A 24,007-nucleotide genomic window follows, 5' to 3' on the forward strand; every position below is an offset into this window, starting at 1 on the left:
CAGACGACACCGACAAGGTGGGCGGCCGTCTTCTCTGATTCTGCCACGTCTGGTTCAGTGTTGCACGCGACACGTGGGTAAAGGAGTTGGTGGCCTCAGGTTTACAAAGTAGAATTTGTCAGATGCCCTCCAAGACGGTTTTTCCTTTTCTCGTCTTCCCAGGGTGGATACCCAGGCAAGGGCTGTATTAGGGGCCATTGAATCGCTCTTGCACAATTTAGTAATTGTTTCCGTGCCAGAACACGAAAGAGCTCAGGGTTGCGATTCCAAGCTGTGTGCGGTTCACAAAAAGGGAACGGGTCTGTCAGACCTGTCTTGGACCTGAGGCTTCTGAACAGGATGCTACATTCTTGAGGCATAGTCATGGTTGCCTTACTTGGACGACCTCTTAGTTAAGGGCCCTTCAGTACGAGCATGCGAGGAAAATGTCAACATCACGCTGGATACTCTTGGCCGCTTAGGGTGGTTGGTCAGCGCGAGGTAGTCATCTCTTGTGCCAGCTCAGAGGTTTTTTCTTCTTAGGAAGGATCCTCGACACTTGCCGAGGGCTGGTAATTCTCCTCGGGAAGAGGCGCTTACTCTTCGGAGGGAGTCTGGACACTTCGCCATCCAGTCCCTCATTCCAGCTGGTTCGGGATGAGGATTCTAAGAGAAATGGCGGTGGCAATAGAAGCGTTACCGTTCGCCAGTTCCTTCTTCACCCCCTGCAGCGCGCCCTCTTGTCAGCCTGGACAAGAATTCAGTTCACGTTCATTCAGCGGGACCGGCGATCCTGTCAAGTCGGGGAGTCGCTCGAATGGTGGATAACCAGTCCCTCTCTGTCCCAGGGGAAGCCCTTTTTACCCAGACCGTTGATTGGTGATGACAACCAAAGCCAGTCTTCTCGACCGGGGAGCAGGGTTTTCGCCACCACACGACCAAGGGGCGGTGATCCCCGCAGGAGGCTCTCCTCCCGACCAAACTAGTGGAGATACGGGCAATTTGGCTGGCTCTGCAACAGTTTCATCACTTTCTGCAGGCCGCCTTGTCTGAAGTCAATCGGACAAAGCCATGGCGGTGGTCTATATAGATCATCAAGGGTGCACCCGCAGCAGAGCAACCATATGCGGGGTGGGGCACGTTCTTCAGTGGGTCAAACAAACCACTCGGTGATCTCTGCAGCTCTCATCCCGGGCGTGGAAAATTGGGCGGCAGACTTTCTCAGGAGGAGAGTGATCTCCACATCCCGAAGTCTTCCAGCAGATTTTTTAGCTCCGGGGAACACCAGATGTGGATCTGTTGGCTTCCAGAGTGATTGCCAAGGTGCAATGCGTCGCTCGGGCCAGGGATCTGCAGGCAATCGGTGGACGCGTTGGTTCTGTTATGGAACCAGTGTCGCCGCCCATATCTATTTCCTCCGCTGTCGCTACTGCCGAGAGTCATCAAAAGGAGCAAGAGAGAAGGGGTTCCAGCGATCCTGCTGGCCCCAGACTGGTCCTATTGAGCGTGGTACGCAGATCTAATGCACCTGCTCTCTGACATTCCTTGGCGACTGCCAGAACGCCCAGAGCTACATTCTCAAGGGCCGATTTGCCACTTGAGCTCAGTGGCCCTGTGTTTGACGGCATGGCCAGTTAATCTTGGATTCTAACCCAGGCAGGGTTTTGGAGCAAGGTGGTTGCTACAATAGTTAGTGCCTGGAAGTCAACCTCAGCACGAATTTACCACCACACCTGGAGGGTGTTCTTCGCTTGGCGTCGAGGATGCGGTGTTTCTCCGCTGAGATTCTCGATCCCCAACATCTTGATTTTTCTCCAGTCGGGCCTAGACTTGGGCCTGGCCCAAGTTCCCTCAGGAGACAAACATCGGCTTTATCCGTCCTGATCCAGTGTGGAATGGCTACCAGGTTACAGGTAAAAACTTTCATCCAGGGTCTCTCCCACTTGGTACCTCCCTATAAGGCGCCTATGGATGCCTGGGACCTTGACCTGGTCCTAAGGGTTCTGCAGGAAGCTCCTTTTTGGGACCGCTTCAGAAGGTTTCTTTGAGGTTCCTTTCCTAGAAGGTGGCGTTCCTAGTGGCCATTACTTTTGCCAAGCGGGTTTTCAGAGCTGACGGTGCTATCCGGCCGACCTCCATTCCTCACTTTCCATAAGGATAAGGGGTGCTCAGACCAACCCCTCCTTTTCTGCCGAAGGTCGTGTCCTCTTTTCACATCAATGAAGATGTTGTTTTGCCTTCATTTTGTCCAGCACCGGTGCATCGTGTGGAAGAGGCTCGTCACACGTTAGACCTAGTAAGAGCCCTCCGGGGAACGGGTCGAGGACGGCTCCCTTTCGTCAGACGAACACACTGTTCGTGCTCCCCGAAGGGCGCAGAAAGGGACTCGCTGCCTCAAAATCGACCATAGCCAGATGGTTTTTTGTTTGACTTTTTAGGAGTCCTACCGCATTAGAGGCACGCCGATTCCAGCAGGGATCAGAGCGCACTCTACTTGGGCAGTGGGCGCTTCGGCATCAGGCTTCGACAGAACAAGCTTGCAAAGCAGCAACCTGGTCCAGCCTGCACACATTTGCCAGACACTGTAATAGTCATACTCAATTTTCGGCGGGTGCGAGCCTGGGTAGAAGGATTCTCCAAGCAGCGGTGGTGCACCTTTAAACAAAAGAGGCATGTAGCATGGACCGGTGAGTCAATCTCCCACCCAGGGACTGCTTTAGGACGTCCCACAGTATCTGTGTCCCCCAATGAGGCGAAGGAGAAACATGGATTTTTGTGAGTACTCACCATAAAATCCTTTTCTCCGATACGCTCATTGGGGGACACAGCACCCACCCTAATAGCCAGTTGGCGCTTGTTTGGTTAAAATTTAAGTACATTTACTAGTTTGAGATAAGGGTGGTGTTTTTTGACATGTTGTACCTGTATTAAGGCTGATTTGTTGTCCTCCTACTGCTTTGGCACCAAACTGATTTCCGCCCGCAATAGGGGCGAGGGTGTATACTGCAGAGGAGTTTTTTCACTTAGTGTCAGCCTCCAAGCGGCAGAAGCATACACCCACAGTATCTGTGTCCCCCAATGAGCGTCTCAGAGAAAAGGATTTTACGGTGAGTACTCACAAAAATCCATGTTTTACGCAGTTCCTCGCTCTGTATAAGTGATTAGGCGACCTTATTCTTTGGGTCGGTGCGATTACAGCGATACCAGATTTCTATCTTTTTTTTATGTTTAGCTGCTGTCATGCAGAAAGACTTTGTTTTGTTTTTTTGCAATAACTAATTTGCATTGCCATATTTTGAGAGCTATAATTTTTCTATATTTCTGCCAACAGAGTCATGTGAGAACTTGTATTTTGCGGGACGAGTTCATATTTTCTTTTCCAGCACATGACTTTTTTGATCGCCATTTTGATTTTCCTGAGGCAGAACGAAAAACAAAAAACAGCAATTCAGTATTTTTTTTTATTCAGTTTTGAGTGTAGTAAAATTGATAAGGCAGCTTTATTCTTTAGATCAGTATGATTGCAGCAATATCTCATTTATGTAACTTTTTTATGTTTTGGCACTTTTAGGCTGAGTTCACACGTGGCATTTTTTTCGCGTTTCCGCGGCTGTTTTAACCGCGCGATTTTGCCGCGAAAACACGAAAAATAAGCATCCCATGCATTCCTATGGGATTCCGCAATGCTGTGCTAATGCTGCGGTTTTTACCGCGGCGGAATCGCTTCGCGGTAAAAAACGCAGCATACTCATTAAGTTTGCGGAATCGCGGTGATCCCGCACCCATAGGAATGCATTGTTCCACTTACCTCCCGCATGTGGCTGTGCACACCATGCGAAAAGTAAGCAGAACAATTGCGGATGGTACCCACGGTCCGGAGGAGAGGAGACTGTCCTCCGGGCTTTGGGTACCATATCCCTGTAAAAAATAGAATTTAAAATAAAAAATATTGTTATTCTCACCTTCCGACGTCCCGCGCAGCCTTCCCGCCTCTCTCCACGTTCCTGTTCCCAGTAAGCCTTTGCAAAAATGCCCGCGATGACGTCTGTTCTCGTGGGATCGCGAAGTCTCACGGTCATTCGCGCGACGTAATCGCGAATGACCGCGAGACGTCGCGATCCCGCGAGAATGTACGTCATCGCGGGCATTTTCGCAAAGGATTACTGGGAACGGGAGCGTGGAGAGAGGCGGGAAGGCTGAGCGGGACGTCGGAAGGTAAGAATAAGGCCTGTTTCACACTTGCTTTTTTTTGCAGCGCGTTTTTCCCGCAAAAAAACGCATTGAAAAAACGCATACAAAAGCATACAACTGCTGCGTTTTTTTCAAGCATTTTTATGAGCATGCATGAAAAAAACGCAGCGTTTTTATGCGTTTGTATGCGTTTTTAGTGCGTTTTTACCGCGTTTGCGTTTTTTTCCAACATTAGGTGGCCCCTCACACTAACCCAAACCATGACTTTACTAACCCTGACCCTAACCCTAACCCCGACCCTAACCCTGACCCTAACCCTGACCCTAACCCTTAACCAAACCATACTTAACCCTAACCTTGACCCTAACCCTGACCCTAACCCTAACCCTTAACCAAACCATACTTAACCCTAACCCTGACCCTAACCCTAAACCCCCTTAACTAACCCTAACTCTAACCCAAACCCCTAAATTCCATGGTTAACAAAAAAAAAACGCATGTGCAAAAAAACGCATACATAAGCATGCCAATGCGCACATATGCGCACCCATAGACTTATATTGGGTGTCTTGCTGTAAAAAAACGCATTGCGCGCGCATGCGTTTTTTTGAGGCAAATCGGACGCACAAAAAATGCAACAGGTTGCATTTTGTGCGCCCGAGCGCATACCGCAAAAAAACGCATGCGCGGTAAAACGCGTACAAACGCATGTGTATGCGCACATAAGCGCATCCCATGCAAAGTATAGGAAAAAAAAACGCATGCGCTATTTAGCGCTAAATTACCGCGAAAAAAAACGCAAATGTGAAACCAGCCTAACACCATTTTTTATTTTTTTTATTATTTTTTTACATTTTAGCTTTTACTACTGATGCTGCATAGGCAGCCTCAGTAGTAAAAAGTTGGTTACACTTGTCAAACACTATGTTTGACGAGTGTGACCAACCTGTCAATCAGTTCTCCAAGCGATGCTACAGATCGCTTGGAAAACGCTAGCATTTTGCAAAGCTAATTACGCTTGCAAAATGCTAGTTTTTCCGCGGGAAAATCGCGGGAATTTAAAATGCGATTTTCCCGCGGAATGGAATTCCAGAACTCTCGCGGTAATTTCCGTGAGAGTTCCGCTACGTGTGAACTCAGCCTTACACAGTAAAAACTTTTATAGAAAAGAGAATTCTTTTTGCATTGATGTATTCCGAAAGTTTTAACGTTTTATTTTTTTACACTGATGAAACTGTATGCCGGTTTGTTTTTTGCGGGACTAGATGACATTTTCAGTTATACCATTTTTATTTACATTTGTCTTTTTTTATCACGTTTTATTCCACTTTTTTCCAGCAGTATTATGAAAAATCTTTGTTTGCCTCATGATTTGGTTTTGTTTGTTTTTAATGATGGTCACTGAAGGGGGTTAACTGGTGTGTAGTGTATTTTTTATTATTGTAGTTCTATTTTAAATATTTTTACTTTTTTTAACTTTATTTTGCTTAGTCCTCCTATGGGACTTTCACTTTTTTCACTTTGATCACAGGTATAATGTATTGCATTATTTATCATGCTTTGCTTATATAGTACTATCGTATTCCACAGCACTTTATATACATTATCATCACTGTCCCCAGTGAGGCTCACAATATAAATTCCCTGTCAATAGGTCTTTGGAATGTGGGAGGAAACCCACACAAACACGGGGAGAACATACAAACTCCTTGCACATGTTGCCCTTGGTGGGCATGCTGCGTAATTGAAATGCCTCATACTTGTACTGAAATCTTCTTAGACCATGCTGTGAGCATGGTATAAGCAGATTTTTGTAGCTTGTTGACCCTGAGTCACCATGGCAGCGATCGGGCCCTGAGATGAAGCTCCCATCCCTCTCTCTCCTCCTAAATGTTGCAATTTCTCTCGATCACAGCATTTAGGGGGTTAAACAGCCAGGGGCGGTGCTGGCAACGTCCCTGTTCGTAAGTGCAGGAGCTCGGCCGCTAGCAGCACCGAGCTCCTGCTGTGATCCGGCAGAAGGTCCTGATATTTCAGCACCTCCTGTGTGATTATGCTGTGATCGGTCAATCTACTGACTGATCACAGTGCCCTGAGTGTGGGGACTGCACTTCTTCCCACCCGCTCTGACACCCGCTCATGACATGCTATGTCCATCATTGGTCGTTAAGGGGTTAATTAATCAGTGCTCTCATTGGTCGTTAAGGGGTTAATTAATCAGTGCTAAAAAAATATTACTGTGTGACAAAGCCCAGTGTCCATCTGGCAACAAGACTTGAGGAATGAAAAGAGTTGGCAAACACACACATAAAATTACATTTTGCAAATGTCATTTATAATGCGAATGTAAAAGTAGAAATCGAGCACAGAGATAAAGGAAAGGATGAAACAGAAAAAGAGAAGAGAGAATGCAAGAAAAAGGGGGTCATCATTCTTTAGGCAACCATTACAGGGAAGCCATCATCAGAAAGGGACATATTGTTTGGCAAAAAAAAATTTCATATCAGAATTTTTATTTAAAAAAAACAACACAAAATTAGTAATCTTTCAATTTCTAGAATTGCTATTGGTTTATTTTTAGACCCATACGTCCTGTCCTTCCAGGAAGCGTTTTCATCCCTATCTGTGACAGGATTACAATAACTGATGACACCTCTATCCACCATTAACAATAGGCGACGACACACCTTTCGCAAAGATCTTTTTCACACTTTCATTCCATGCTTCAATACAAAAGATGCAATAGTAACATAGTTTTGAAGGCTAATTGCCACAAAACGGCTATCAAGAGTAATGCTCATCCATTAGAGCTATATTCAGACCAAAGAAAAAATGGAATCAAGAACAGTAAATAAAATATAAGATTGCGACCCCTGAAGAAGCAACAAGCGAAACGCGCGTAGGGGTCCTGCTGTCCACATATCAGATAGGTTGGTACTTCCTTACACTTTCATGTCTGACACTTAGGCATTTATATATCCTTGGCTGTCTCTACTCCTTAATATTTTAGGTCTATTTATGCTAGTTGACAGTCTCTTTTATTTGCGGTCTTCAGATTTCTACTTTTTGATTGTGTATATTTTTTCTATGTATACTCTGCATTGTATAATTTTCTGTGACCGTCTCTTATGCACTATGCACTTTATGGGAGATATTGCATGCTATTACATTTAAGAGATAACTGAGAGGGAGTTGATTATGTTATTGCTATCTTGCCTTTGCCTAAATAATATTAATTGTACCATGACATCAACTTATATGTGGTAACTGGATGTCGCTGATTCCCTTATTTTGTATTTATCCACATCTCTTTTTCTCTACATATTGTATTTTATCCTATTGAGTATAATAAAAATCTTATATTTTATCTACTGCTCTTGATTCCATTTTTTCTTTGGTCTGAATATAGTTTTGAAGGCTGATGGAAGACCTTATGTCCATCTAGTTCAGCCTATTTTTAGTGCAGCTGTTCTGCATTGTTGATCCTGGGGAAGGCAAAAAACCCACAGAGTAGAAGCCAATTTTCTCCATAGGGAAAAAAATTCCTTCCCCTAAGCTGGGTCAATCATCTACCTATAATATTATGTTATTTGTAACCTTCTATACTGTTACAATCATTGTGTCTATTTAGCCATGTTATTTCCAAAAAGACTAGGAAGATAAAGTCTAAAAAAAAAAAAGCCAGTGTGAAAATTGGAAGACTTATATTTTTTATTCATATTGTGATATGACGGAAAAAAAATTAACCCAAAAACATGATTTATGCATTAGGTAATTTTCTGTTAATTAATCAATAAGTTTCCATTTACGTTGTTAGAAATGTCCATCAGATCCTTTACCACAATTACAGGAGTTCTACATACTTACCAATTGTATAACATAATGTTGTGTTGTGGCATGTGTAGATTTTTATTTTCACAGTATGATCCCCTTGATAATTTTTGGACTATAATATGCGACAAGATACCTTACTCTATTTAGGATACATGCCTAAAACATCCCCATTGCATCTCCATTTTCTTATCTACCCTTTATATATATATAAAAAATGTTATCCTCTTCCCGTCGTTCAAATTGATCTCTTTCTGCCACATCACCGAATGCCATGTCCCATTTATTGTTAGCCTGGAACAGACCTGTCTGTACTCTTGCACTTCCACAGTCCGCAGTTGCAGTGAGATGCAAAAAGTGCTGGCTAAGCCTGGTACAAAGTAAGGGTGATGTTGCGCCTGGTGGAGCACCATGGCCCATTCAATCAGCTGATTGGTTGTGGTGCCTGGAGTCGGACACACACTAATCTTTTATTGAAGATCTAACTTAAGGATAGGCAAATATTTTTACCCTTTTAAATGGTAAAAAAAAAAGACAAAATTGTATGAGTTTACAGTTTTTTTTTACGCAGTTGCTTTTTTTCCTCTTTTTATTGTAGATTAGATTCCGGGGGCTCAAGTCTCACATCAAGACGGGACAATCGCTTACCATCCGTTGGGAATAAGACAGACGAGGAACCCAACAAAGATTTCAAAAAGGTTGATTATCCTTAGGTTCGGTATTCAACTTAAGAAAGAGACTTACATCTAGGCCATATACCGTAACTTCTTAAGGCAATGAACTGTAATTCTGGAATTAGTGTAATTTACCATGGTGATATCTTCCTGAGTCCTAATAAGCAATTTGGATGATTAAATTTTAAAAGATCCACTGGCGCTAGACACAAAGGGTTTTTTTGGTTTCTAGCCGCCTGTTTGGGTGACAGCAACCACTTGTTGTCGGAGAGTTTGAGATAAAATAAACTGATAAAAGTCCAAACGACGCTCAGAAGCCAATCAATGTATAGTATATGGTAACACAAGCCCACAAGAAGGGAGAATATTTGTCCTCACATAGAAATTTTTCAAGGGCCAGCATGCAAGAAAATGCTGCTCTTGGAACCACGCTGTGAGGGAGTGCAATTAATATCGCTGGAGATGTGGAATTACTTGAATGAATACACAAAATATGCCGCTAAGGAATGGTATGAATTATGGCAACGGTATGCCAATAGTATCACCAAGAATCCGGTGTCATATGAAATACGTGGACACTGTAGAAGGGTGTACTTAATTCCAGGAGTACAATGTGAACACAAAAAAATTATCGCTGATGGGATAATACGCAAAAGTCCTCTTGTCGCCCCAGTGAATTTCACCAATGGTCCAGTGTTATATAGGTTACCACTATATATACCGTTAAGAATATTGTATACATTGTACCATACAATTAGTTGCAATGAAAGTATTACCTTAGCCGCTGCAAGTGGTTCATTGCTTCGTGGGCTGGCTGTTCAGAGAGCTGAGTAGCAATCACTTCTAGGAAAGCTTGGTGTGCTGGCTGTTAGGAAAGCTGGGTTGCAATAACTGCTGGGTGCGATGGTATCAATCTGACTGTGCTGCTGGCTCAGGCAAAGCAGCCGAACCCACCATCAGCGCGCGCAGCCGGGATTCACGCGGTATTTAAGAGTTCACCCCATTAGGGCTGCAACTATCCCTGATTAAGGAAGCCGTATGATCTAGAAACATGTCAGATTAGGACTCTAAGGCTGTGTGCCCACGTTGCATTTTGTATGCGTTCCGTCCGCCGCGTTTTTGCCGCAGCGGAAACGCTTAAAAAAAAAAAGCTAACAAAACGCACCCCATGCAATCCTATGGGATTCTGCAGTTGCTGTGCCCATGCTGCAGATTTTTCTGCTGCGGAATCACATAGCGGAAAAATCCGCAGCACGTCCATTAATTTTGTGGAATCACTGCGATTCTGCTGCCATAAGATTGCATTGAAACGCTCACTTTACGCATGTGACTATGCCCACCATGCGTGAAATGAGCGCTTCATGTGTGGATGGTACCCAGGGTCTGGGGGAGAGGAGACTTTCCTCCATGCCCTGGGTACCATATTCCTGTAAAAAATAGAATTATGAATAGCACTAGTGTATCCACCCCTCTTAAACTATTATAGCAGCCAATGGATAGGAATAATGATAAAATATAACTTTTATTGTACAAATATAAAATCTGAAAAGATGCAAGGTGCTGAAGTGAATAACGAAGAACAGAACAAAAGAAAGAGACAAGCTGGTAAATACAGCATCACCAATTCTATTGCATCCTTTAGTCATATAGACCTTGATTGGATATTATGAATTGATCCTGTATCAATAGACCGCCCTAGGGCATAAGGTATACACACACATGAATATTATCCAAAATCACCACTATACCTTGAGACTAAATAATGCACCTTGCCCACACGGCCTTATAACAATGCACTCCGGTGAGAATGAATAACCAAACCACATCAGGAGACCTTGTGGTCCGTATAAAGATTTGACATATGAAATATTTACCTCACTATCCAGTATGTACCACACTCTGATTAGACTGACTTTTAGCCATAAACTGCCCTAAAATGGTGGATAAATACCACAACCAGCTTATTCTAAACCACCTCAGTTTTACTACTCACTGCAGGCTCTATTTATAAGCGTAATGCACAAATACTCATGACATCATAGTGCTTCATTTGTGTCATATTTGAGGTATTATATTAAGCATATCCAAGTGTATCCCCTCATCCGGGTATTATATTTCACATATATGCATGTAACCTCATTATTCCATTATATACCTCCTACTTATATTAGAGACATTTTTTGACACAAATCTAGTGACATACATAAAACAAGGAATGGTCTCACCGAGTTAGCAGGGTTATGTTCAGGTATGTTACCATCCCCGTAAGTGGTGAACGCGATACCCCTTTCTTCCGACGCGTTTCGTTATGTCTCATCAGGGGAGTCGATTGGGGCCATAGTTACTGTGTATCACAGGTGGCCGTTTCATACCCAAACTGACATCATCTTATAAATAGAGCTTGGTCATGATTATTTATGCATTACGCTTATAAATAGAGCCTGCAGTGAGTATTAAAACTGAGGTTGTTTAGAATAAGACCTCTTTCACACATCCGGTTTGTGCCGTCAGGCACAATCCGGCATGTGTGTAAAAAAGCCGATCCGTTTTGTTTTTTTACCGCCGGATGCGTTTTTTTGTCATTGAGAAGCACATGCGCCGGATCGCGCCGCATGTGCTTCCGTTTGTTCCGGTTTTTACCGGATCCGGCTGAATTCCTCTGTCCGGCGGCCGGGTGCTGCAGCGTTTTTTTCTCCGGCGAAAAAAAGTCGGACATGGACGTATGCGGCCCTTACGGCTCTGCGGGACAATGTTTCTTCTACCTGATCCGGCCACCGCATGCACGGTTTTACCCTGAGCGCATGCCCGGATATCTCTCTCTTTCATTCCCCGGTCTCTCTCTCTTTCATACCCCGGTCTCTCTCTTTCATATCCCGGTCTCTCTCTCTCTCACTCTTTCATACCCCGTTCTCTCTCTCTCTCTTTCATACCCCGCTCTGTCTTTCTTTCATACCCCGTTCTCTCTCTCTTTCTCTCATACCCCGTTCTCTCTCTCTCTTTCATACCCCGTTCTCTCTCTCTTTTTCATACCCCGTTCACCGGCTCGTGGATCCTTTTCTTCCCCGGCGACTCCTTTGCAACATAGCCGTGTCAGGCGCCGTGAGATGCGCCGCATATACTTCCGGTCCCTCCGTTCACGGCTGGATCCGGCACTCCATCTTTTTGCCACACGGCGTCGGAATGCCACCGACGGACATGTGAAAGTAGCTGGTTGTGGTATTTATCCACCATTTTAGGGCAGTGTATGGCTAAAAGTCTGTCTAATCAGAGTGTGGTGCATACTGGATAGTGAGGTGAATATTTCATATGCCAAATCTTTATATGGACCACAAGGTATCCTGATGTGGTTTGGTTATTCATTCTCACCGGAGGGCATTGTTATAAGGCCGTGTGGGCAAGGTGCAATATTTAGTCTCAAGGTATAGTGGTGATTTTGGATAATATCCATGTGTGTATACCTTATGCCCTAGGGCGGTCTATTGATACAGGATCAATTCATAATATCCAATCAAGGTCTATATGACTAAAGGATGCAATAGAACTGTATTTACCAGCTTTTCTCTTTCTTTTCTTCTGTTTGTTATTCACTTGAGCACCTTGCATCTTTTCAGATTTTATATTTGTACGATAAAAGTTATATTTTATAATTATTCCTATCCATTGGCTGCTATAAAAATAGAATTAAAGTAAAAAATAGGGATATACTTACCCTCTGTCGACCCCGGAGTCCTCAGCAGCGTTGCCGGCAAGTTCCGTTCCCAAACTACAGAAAACTGACGGCACATCTAAAACTAGTCTGAACAAGTGCATACCAAAAAACAGCTTACATATCAAAATGAGGAAATAGTTGCACTCAATTGCGTTAAGGCATATCAATGTGAAATACAAGAAGCGTGAATAACGTAATGGCTTTTTAAATTTAGGAATAACACATGAGATACTTAGCACAAAATTTGGCCAAAAAATGTGAGCCCATTCACCAACGTCAAGGTGATCTCATTGAATGGGTCCCTGGGTCAGGTCAGGTCACCTGCATGGAGAGCTCCTTTGACCGCCATGTTTCCTTCACAGCAAAACCTTCCAAATGCAAGCACCACACCTCAAATCAACTCCAGGTCTTTTATCTGCTTAATTGAGAATGACATAATGAAGGGATTGCCCACACCTGTCCATGAAATAGCCTTGGAGTCAATTGTCAAATTACTTTTGGTCCCTTTAAAAACAGGGTGGCACATGTTAAGGAGCTGAAACTCCTAAACCCTTCATCCAATTTTAATGTGGATACCCTCAAATGAAAGCTGAAAGTCTGAACTTCAATTCCAACTGAATTGTTTTGTTTAAAATTCATTGTGGTAATGTCTAGAACCAAAATTTGAAAAATGTTGTCTCTGTCCAAATATATATGGACCTAACTGTGACTCTACAGGTACTGTATAGAAAATACAGCAGAGCATTACAAACACTTACAAATCTCCATATTTTACAGTGCAGCTCTGATCCTTGCCAACACTGTCATGAGATAATATCTGGATGTGTTTGTAATGATCGAGAACTCAGCTCTGCTGTGTCACTATAAACAGCGGCAGAGATCAATGAGCAGAGAAAGGTGTGTTTTTGTGTACCCTGCATGATACTGCCAGTTTGACACACACCTCCAGACACATCTCTGACAACAGCCAGTTAGACTCTTCATAAATTAAGACCTAAGCTCTGCAATGGAAAGGAGAGATTTAAAAAATAAAAATGTTTTATTCAGCTTTGCGGCCACTATTCCATGATGTGGTCAGTTTAACATGCTACAACTGGTGAGAGGTCCTCTTTAAGCTTAGTGCCGACCATTTTTGTAGTGAACTTGGTGTGTATGCCAGGAAATTCTTACTTTACTGCATTTTTTTCCCACACCTGCCTAAAATTTTTGCACAGAACCATACATTTTATAAAGTACAGTTAGGCGGAGGATGCAATTTTGATTGTTATTTTATGCACATTTACAATAGATATTAAAATGTTATGTATTTTTTCCTTTCTGCTCTTCTCGGCAAGCTGTATGAAAGTGCCTATAATGAAAATGAGAAGCTTAAAAGCAACCTGCGTGAGGCCCAGCTGGAGCTCGCGGATATTAAAGCCAAGCTGGAAAGGGTCGTGAAGGTAACAATATACAGATGGGAGATGCAAACAGTTAGGTCCAGAAATATATGGACAGTGACGCATCTACTGGGCTCTGCATGCCACTCTTTTTGTTTTAAAATGAAACAACTGAGATGCAACTAAATGGTAGACCTTCAGGTTTAATTAATGGGTTGAACAATAATATCCTGTGAAATGTTTAGGTATTGCAACCATTTTTCTACAAAGCCTCCTCATATCAAAGGCTAAAAAAAAAATTGGACTAATTAACTTTACCATAAATAAAATTTGTAATACTTTGTAAAAAATCATTTGCAGGCAGTTACTGCCTGATATCTGGAAGCCATAGATGTCACCAAATGCTGAGTTTCCTCCTTTGTGATGCTTTGCCAGACCTTTACTGCAGCTGACTTCAGTTGTTGCTTGTTTGTGGGTTTTTCTGCCTTAAGTTTTGTCTTAAGAATGTGAAATACATGCTCGACGGGGTTCAGATTTGGTGATTGACTCGGCCATTACAGAATATTCCACTTTTTTACCTTAAACTCCTGGGTTGTTTTCACGGTGTGTTTTGGGTCATTGAGTTCAACAGATGCTGCTGGAGAAAATAGTACAAATAGGTCTTATCCAAGATAAAATTGGTTTAATACAATCAAATTGTACTCACCAGATGGAGCTGAAATTGAGCTTATAGGAATATTCGCTGCAGAAGATCCACATGTCCTTTATGGCCACCATAGAAATAAAAATTGGGTAAACGTGGATTACTTCTGCGCTGCTGAATAACTGACAATCCGGGCGTAGTCAGGGATGTTCCTGATGAAGAAGTCCCAGTACTTTTGAAACGCGTTGAATAAAAACCACATTTTATGTAACTACGCCCAGATTGTCAGTTATTCAGCAACGCAGAAGTAATCCACGTTTACCCAATATTTTTTCTATTGGGTCATTGAATGGCATACCAAAGTACAGATGAATAATCAGCATTGCTGCATTTGGTTGAATCTGAGCAGAAAGTATCTCCCTGTATACTTAAGGATTCATCTGTCTACTTCTGTCATCATCAATAAACACTAGTGACCCAGTGCCATTGGAAGCACATGCCATCACACTGCCTCCACCATGTTTTACAGAGGATGTGGCGTGCTTTGAATCATGGTTTGCACCTTGTGGTGATCCCTCTGTATTTGCTTTGTTGATTTGGCCACTCCTAACATATCTACTATCTCTCTAATGGATTTCTTTTTTTCAGCCAATGATGGTCTGATTCACTCCACTGAGAGCTCCTTTGACTGAATGTTGTGGGTTCACAGCAACAGCTTCCAAATTCAAATGCCACATCTGGAATCTGCTCCAGAACTTTTACCTGCTTGACTGATGATGTATAATGAGGGAATACCTCATGCAGCACATTAAAGAGCTTTTGAGATAGTTGTCCAATTACTTTTGGTCCATTGAAAAAGAGACAGATATATATTAAAGAGCTGTAATTCCTAAACCATTACTCCAATTGGGATATGAATGCCCTCAAATTACAGCTGAGAGTCTTCACTTTAAGCCATATTGATTATCGTATATACTCGAATATAAGCTGAGTTTTTCAGCCCATTTTTTGGGGCTGAAAGTCCCCCTCTCGGCTTATATTCGAGTCATATACACCAGGGGGTCGGAGGGGGGGGGGGGGGGGGTGTCAGGTCATACTTACCCGTCCTGGCACGGTCTCTGCAGCTCCCAGCTTCTCTGCGATCTCCCTTCCTTCAGCGGTCACATGGTACCGCTCATTACACTCATGAATATGCACATATTCATGAGTGTAATGAGTGGTACCACGTGACCGCTGAAGGCAGGAAGGGAGATCGCAGAGAAGCTGGGGGCTGTAGTGACCGTGCCAGGACGGGTAAGTATAGCGATACTCACCTGTCCCCCGGTCCATCGCTGCTTGCTGCTGTCTGGCACATCATCTGTCAGTGACGTTCAGACAGCAGAGGGCACTGTGACGTGGTTAGTGCACACCGTGCCCCCTGCAGTCTGAACGTCACTGACAGATGACGTGCCAGACAGCAGCAAGCAGCGATGGACCGGGGGACAGGTGAATATCTCAGGTGCCAGCAGTGACACCAGCACCTGGCCCCAGCAACAGAGAGGTGAGTATGTCATTTTTTTATTTTTAAATGCAGCAGCGGCAGCACATGGGGGCATAATCTATGGAGCATCTTATAGGGGCAGCATATAGGGGTATAATCTATGGAGCATCTTACAGGGGCCGCATATAGGGGCATAATCTATGGAGCATCTTATAGGGGCAGCATATAGGGGCATAATTTATGGAGCATCTTATGGGGCAGCATATAGGGGTATAATCTACGGAGCATCTTATAGGGGCATCATATGGGGGAATAATCTATGGGGCAGCATATGGGGGAATAATCTATGGAGCATCTTATAGGGGTAGCATATGGGGGCATAATCTATGGAGCAGCTTATGGGGGCGGGCATAATCTATGGAGCATCTTATGGGGACAGCATATGGGGGCATAATCTATGGAGCATCTTATGGGGACAGCATATGGGGGCATAATCTATGGAGCATCTTATGGGGGCAACATATGGGGGCATAATCTATGGGGCATCTTATGGGGACAGCATATGGGGGCATAATCTATGGAGCATAGCATCTTATAGGGGCAGCATATGGGGGCATAATCTATGGAGCATCTTATAGGGGCAGCATATGGGGGCATAATGTATGGAGTATCTTATGGGGGCAGCATATGGGAGCATAATCTATGGAGCATCTTATGGTGGCAGCATATGGCGCCTATTCTATGGAGCATCTTAATGGGGCATAATCTATGGACATCCTATGGAGCCATAACCTTTATGGAGCAGCATATGGGGCATATTATTCTATGGAGCATCTTATGGGGCTATCATGAACTGTATGGAGCATTATATGGGGCTCCTGATTCAATATGGATATTCAAAAACATTTAACCTACTGATGTCTGAATTAATTTTACTTTTATTGGTATCTATTTTTATTTAAATTTACCAGTAGCTGCTGCATTTTCCACCCTAGGCTTATACTTGAGTCAATAAACTTTCCCAGTTTTTTGTGGCAAAATTAGGGGGGTCGGCTTATACTCGGGTCGGCTCATACTCTAGTATATACGGTATATAACTATCTTAAATGTCACTGTCCAAATATATCTGGACCAAACTGTACATAATGATTGCTTATTGACGAGGTTGATTTTAAGATCTTGTAAATCTTCAAGTACACGTGTAAAAATTAGTTTCTTGTTCTGTAAAGATGTCCTAGCTAACTAAAACATAAGGTCTGCTATAACCTACTGTAGATCTGCCATATTCCAAATGTATAGATTTTTGCGATTCTAACTAAATTCTACCTTTGTTTTTATTTTCTTATGGTATCTACATGAAAGCATTAGATGCCTTCTATGGTTAAAAGTGGTAATACAGTTACAGTATATCCCAGAACTATCACATACTACATCATCTTCCAAATATAGTTGTAAGGGTACAATCCAGTGTTACGAATAGACCCTCTGTAGGAACTGAGCACCCCTGTGATTCTATAAGCACTTTCCTCATGCTTAGCATTCCTCGTGTACAACTATTCAGTGTCTTGTACAAGGGATCAAATACTTATTTCTCCCTACAAAATGCAAATTTATAAAATTTATACAATGTGATTTTCTGGATTTTATTTTTGATATTCTATCTCTCAATATTAAAAATAATCTACCCTTAAAATAATAGACTGTTCATGTCTTGGTCAGTGGGCAAACTTACAAAATCAGCAAGGGATCAAATACTTCTTTCCCGCCCTGTAATTCGGCAGGGTGCATGAGAGCTAATTTTTCTGTTTCATGGTACTCAAGTAAACACAATAATATGTTTGGACAATCTTAAAATTTTACATTACAACAATAGCACATGTGAATCATGATGGCCAACCATTGGTGCCTTCACTTATTGCCGTATGTACTAGTTATAGTCACACTGACAATATTATGGACAACGATGCATGGAGCCCAACAAACAGGCTCTCCATGCATGTGCTGTGACTGTGACAAAGCCGCGACACATACAGCTGGTGCGCTGATCAGCCGGCGCGATCCAGGAAGCCGGTTTCCCTCTGCAGCTTCTTTGGCAAGCTATAGCTTGCCGAATAAGAGGGAATCTGAAAAAATTTGCTCAACTCTAATCCTAACCCTAGAACAGTGCTAATTTGGATGGTTGGCGTAGTACCAATGTACAGTACAGTTGTGGCCAAAAGTATTGACACCCCTCCAATTCTGTCAGATAATACTCAGTTTCTTCCTGAAAATGATTGCAATCACAAATTCTTTGGTATTATTATCTTCATTTAATTTGTCTTAAATGAAAAAACACAATAGAGAATGAAGCAAAAAGCAAAACATTGATCATTTCACACAAAACTCCAAAAATAGGCCAGACAAAAGTATTGGCACCCTCAGCCTAATACTTGGTTGCACAACCTTTATCCAAAATAACTGCGACCAACCGCTTCCGGTAACCATCAATGAGTTTCTTACAATGCTCTGCTGGAATTTTAGACCATTCTTCTTTGGCAAACTGCTCCAGGTCCCTGATATTGGAAGGATGCCTTCTCCAAACTGCCATTTTTAGATCTCTCCACAGGTGTTCTATGGGATTCAGGTCTGGACTCATTGCTGGCCACCGTAGAAGTCTCCAGTGCTTTCTCTCAAACCATTTTCTAGTGCTTTTGAAGTGTGTTTTGGGTCATTGTCCTGCTGGAAGACCCATGACCTCCGAGGGAGACCCAGATTTCTCACACTGGGCCCTACATTATGCTGCAAAATTTGTTGGTAGTCTTCAGACTTCATAATGCCATGCACACGGTCAAGCAGCCCAGTGCCAGAGGCAGCAAAGCAACCCCAAAACATCAGGGAACCTCCGCCATGTTTGACTGTAGGGACCATGTTTTTTTTCTTTGAATGCCTCTTTTCTCCTGTAAACTCTATGTTGATGCCTTTGCCCAAAAAGCTCTACTTTTGTCTCATCTGACCAGAGAACATTCTTCCAAAACGTTTTAGGCTTTTTCAGGTAAGTTTTGGCAAACTCCAGCCTGGCTTTTTTATGTCTCAGGGTAAGAAGTGGGGTCTTCCTGGGTCTCCTACCATACAGTCCCTTTTCATTCAGACGCCGACGGATAGTACTGGTTGACACTGTTGTACCCTCGGACTGCAGGGCAGCTTGAACTTGCTTGGATGTTAGTCGAGGTTCTTTATCCAACATCCGCACAATCTTGCGTTGAAATCTCTTGTCAATTTTTCTTTTCCGTTCACATCTAGGGAGGTTAGCCACAATGCCATGGGCTTTAAACTTCTTGATGACACTGCGCACGGTAGACACAGGAACATTCAGGTCTTTGGAGATGGACTTGTAGCCTTGAGATTGCTCATGCTTCCTCACAATTTGGTTTCTCAAGTCCTCACAGTTCTTTGGTCTTTCTTTTCTCCATGCTCAATGTGGTACACACAAGGACACAGGACAGAGGTTGAGTCAACTTTAATCCATGTCAACTGGCTGCAAGTGTGATTTAGTTATTGCCATCACCTGTTAGGTGCCACAGGTAAGTTACAGGTGCTGTTAATTACACAAATTAGAGAAGCATCACATGATTTTTCGAACAGTGCCAATACTTTTTTCCACCCTCTTTTTTATGTTTGGTGTGGAATTATATCCAATTTGGCTTTAGACAATTATTTTTGTGTTTTTTCATTTAAGACAAATTAAATGAAGATAATAATACCAAAGAATTTGTGTTTGCAATCATTTTCAGGAAGAAACTGAGTATTATCTGACAGAATTGCAGGAGTGTCAATACTTTTGACCACAACTGTACATTGGCATTTGCCTTTAGTAGATTGCCATATAGAGATTTCATATACTATTATGCACATAATGTTTTAAAATATTAACAATACTTTTGGCCACAACTGTATTACACAGAAATATGCTTACAATATTATGATAAAATTCTCCAAGTTTAATATTATTATTTTTTTTTTTTTTAATAAATGAATGGGGCTTGCCACCACCACTCCAAATTGAATAGTCAGAACATTTAATTGGGTTAGTGAGCCTCTAGAAAGTTTCTCCATATGGAAAAAGATATAAAAAAATGTAATTTACAAAATAATTTATGCAATGTTACTTTTATCCTAGAAACAGGATCACTCTTCAAGCCAGGTTGGGTTGTTGGAGGCTGAAAAAAGAGTAAGTGCCTATTAGTTTTCTTGGCACACACCATTTATAGGTTGAATGTAAACCTGTTAACAACTAAGGATATTTTGTCTTGCAGGAGAAAAGAGTTTTGGAGCGCAAGATGTCTGAAATGGAAGATGACCTAAAGGTAAAAACCTGTGTTGTGACATGTACATCATATAATGACAACCAAGGACACTGTATAGTAGGAGGGTGGGCCAGTGATATGACTGACTATTGGCTTGCTTCTAGTTGTCCTCTAGATTAAAGATGCCTGCAGATATGATGCTAAAAGTTGACTATGATAAAAGGTGGCTGAAATGAAACTCTAGAAGAAAAACCCTTAGAGTTCTTGGTATTACACACATCAACTGAGATGTTTGAATTAAGGCACTTGTAGTCCTTGCGGAAATATGCCATGAGTGTGTAAGCACTCAGAGTGCCACCATATGGTGCTTTATATTATAATAAAAAGAGACCGCATGCTAATGGGATGTGATAACGTTCACATAGAAGAATGTACGTATTGGAACAATCTCACTATTTGAAGTCTCAAAAATATAATCTCCTTGTCTACTGGATACATGTAGAGGTCCCATTAGGCGATCAACATGTCTAAAATTAAATATATTGCTCCCGATGCTTTTCCTCTCGTAAGACTCTTCAGGGGAGACTATATGGATGGTGCAGTCCTCATAGCACCATGCCCTAAAAGTTATGCCATCGGTCATAACACACTAAACGTTGATAGACACCTCTCCATTACTAACCCCAGAGCTTGATGTCAGCAAACCTTACACAGCAGACATCAACCCCAAAACCATTACCCCTGTTGTCACCACACCAGGACAATCTGGAAGATACAAGGCTAAGTGCCAGAATTGACACACATAATGGATGCGCAATTTCTGGGTCGGCTGAGGGCTGGTCTTAATGGTCTAGGAAGGAACCAATATCAATGGCCCTTCCCAGCCTATTAATATCAGCTCGCATCTGTCTGCTTAGCCTTTGCTGGTTATTAAAAATAGGGGGGACCCATGTCATTTCTTAGCACCCCATTTAACAGGTGGCAAAGCTCCATTGTTATTGGCCCCTTCCCAGACTAGTAGGACCAGCTCACAGCTGTCTCTTTTCTCTTAGCTGGTTATTAAAAATGACACAGAATTGCAGTATGTAAAATATGATTTTAAACCCTTAATGACGAGGTCACGTTTTAAAAAATTTGAAAACTCACTTTGTGTTAATAACTCTGGAACGCTTCAACATATCCCAGGGATTTTGAGATTATTTTTTCATTGCACATTGTATTTTATGATCATGGTAAATTTAGGTAATATGTTTTGTGTTTGGTTACATGATATGTTGATTAAAATCTTACTTTTCAATGAGGGTGTACTCGTTTACATTGAGTACTGTATGTCCAATAGTTTGTTTTGATAGAACATGACATAAGAACAAAATATGATTTATAGCCAAACATTATAGCCCCATGAGCCACCCAAAACTGTCCATGTTGTCTACCATATTTATTATGTTTTAAACATGTTAAACATGTTTTTTGGAAAGTACATGTAGAACGGGCATAACATAGATCGTGATCCCTTGAGTCGAAAATATTCCATACAGTTGTAAGAAAAAGTGTTTGCCTCCTCCATGATTTCCTATTCTTTTGCATGTTTGTCACACTTAAATGTTTCAGATCACCAAACAAAATTTGAATATTAGAAAAAGATAACACAAGTAAGCACAAAAATGCAGTTTTTAAATGAAGGTCTTTATTATTAATAGAAATTGAAACCTGCAGGGCCCTGTGTGAAAAAGTGATTGCCCCCTAAACATAATAACTGGTTGGACCAGCCTTAGCAACAACAACTGCAATCAAGCGTTTGCGATAACTGGCAGGGAATCTTTTACAATGGTCTGGAGGAATTTTTTCCCTCTCATCTTTGCAGAATTTTCAATCATGAACTGCCTATTTAAGGTCATGCCACAACATATCAATCGGATTAAGATCAGGACTTTGCTTAGGCCACTGCAAAGTTTAAATTTTGTTTTTCTTAAGCCATTCAGAGGTGGACTTGCTGGTGTGTTTTGGATTCTTGTCCTGCTGCATAGCACAAGTGCGCTTCAGATTGAGATCACAAACACACGACTGGACAGTCTTCTTAAGTATTTTTGGTAGACAGCAGAATTCATGGTTCCATTTACTACAGCAAGCCTTCCAGGTCCTGAAACAGCAAAATAGCCCCAGCCCATCACACTACCACTACCATATTTTACTGTTGGTATGATGTACCTTTTCTTAAATGCTGTGTTAGTTGTACGCCAGATGTAATGGTACATACAAAGAATCCCGGCACTCACATATTGAGTAGTAGCTGTTTTATTGCAATCAAAGCAAATCCATAGATGTTTCAGCCCATCCTGGGCTTTTATTAATAATCATTATCATTGTATATAAAAGCTCGGGATGGACTGAAACATCCATGGATTTGCTTTGATTGTAATAAAACAGCTATTACTCAATGCAGGAGTGCTGGGATTCTTTGCCTTTCCATTTATACTTCCTCCATGAGCACCACACCGGAATACAGCGTGTCAACCACTTCTTTCTTTTTCACTTGTAATGGGATATACACCTTCCAAAAAGTTCAACTTTTGTCTCTTCAGTCCGTAGAGTATTCTCCCAAAAGTCTTTGTGATCATCAAGATGTTTTTTGGAAAAACTGAGACAAGCCTTTATGTTCTTATTCCTCCGTAGTGGTTTTCATTTTGGAACTTTGCCAGGCAGGCCATTTTTGTCCAGCCTCTTTCTTATAGTGGTCGTTAATGTGACACCCCAGAGTCCGGTTGTCACAGTGACATTGCCTCCCTCTAAGAGGTGAAGTCATGCTTGGAGGCAGAAGGGGGCCCCATGACAGGTAACATAGATTAAATCACAATTCCTGCTGCAGGTCAGAAAAGGGAGTTGCCTTATAAATTCTGGCCAGCAGAGGGGGTTGGTGAGTCAGTTAGAAATCAGCTGAGGGAGTTGTCATGGAAACGAGAGCAGCTGTGAGGAAATGACAAGACAGTTAAATGTGAGGTAAAAAGATCTTTCGGGAAGATCCTGTCAGTTCAAGAGAGGGAGCAGATCTGTGAGGCGTTCGAGACAGGGAGCTGATCTATGAAGAGGGAAAGGACACGAGCAGAGACAGAGAGGCTCTGGGGAAGCTAAATACTGCTTATAGCAGACCCCAGAGCAAAGCGCTAAAAGAGAGAAAAGGGACGTCAGAGTCCTTGGTGGTCAGGAGCTGTATGTCCTGATAGCCGAATCTGAAAGTACAGGGGACTGTAAGCTCCTGTGCGACATTGAACACCTGAGGGCACGGCAGCGGATAAGGAGCCCCGGGGCTGACGGTGAAAAGGACGGTACCCGTGGAATAGGCTCACGCTGACAGCCGTACAGGTTAGTGAAATCATCACGCAATTCAGGGTCGCAGCATAGTTATAAACAGCAGAGACCCACACACAAAGTGCAGAAGGAAGGTCCCAAACCCCCACCTGGCAAGGTGGATCCCCTGAATTCCTCCAGGCGAGCCGGACTCAAGCCATCACCTGTATGTGGTACTCCGGATTGCAACAAATTGCCAGTAAAAGGTGTAAAGAAACTGCACCTCTCTGTGTCCTTCTCTCATTTCTCTGCACCCCAACGTTCATAGCCATTTTAACTATTAATCAAACATCTTTGCCCTGGGACTATTGCTCTACCTGTGGAGAGCTATTTTCACCTCAGCTGCAACACACCAACAGTCTCAGGGGAACAACACCGCAGCGCTGGTCACCTCTGACCAGAATACCACAGGTGGCATCACATATTTAACCCCTTTCTGTCATGTGACGTACTATCCCGTCCATGTGCCCTGGGACTTAATTGTCAGGGACGGGAT

General features: G+C 42.6%; 1 protein-coding gene across 5 annotated transcripts in view; it reads left to right on the forward strand.

Moving 5' to 3' along the window:
• The window catches only part of LOC141047371 (protein phosphatase 1 regulatory subunit 12B-like), a 131,970-nt gene that overhangs the window by 102,237 nt on the left and 5,726 nt on the right, over window positions 1–24,007 (forward strand). For 3 of the 5 annotated variants that reach the window (XM_073542422.1, XM_073542420.1, XM_073542424.1), the window contains 4 exons: window positions 8,600–8,699; window positions 13,719–13,823; window positions 20,040–20,090; window positions 20,176–20,226. In XM_073542422.1, coding sequence (XP_073398523.1) covers window positions 8,600–8,699; window positions 13,719–13,823; window positions 20,040–20,090; window positions 20,176–20,226 — 307 coding nt within the window. The remainder of the gene's footprint in view (window positions 1–8,599; window positions 8,700–13,718; window positions 13,824–20,039; window positions 20,091–20,175; window positions 20,227–24,007) is intronic. The other 2 variants (XM_073542425.1, XM_073542421.1) reach the window with 1 other exon arrangement.

Source organism: Dendrobates tinctorius, unplaced genomic scaffold (genome assembly GCF_039654945.1).
Source record: "Dendrobates tinctorius isolate UK_male_01 unplaced genomic scaffold, ASM3965494v1 ptg000127l, whole genome shotgun sequence".
In the NCBI taxonomy this organism is placed as follows: Eukaryota; Metazoa; Chordata; class Amphibia; order Anura; family Dendrobatidae; genus Dendrobates; species Dendrobates tinctorius.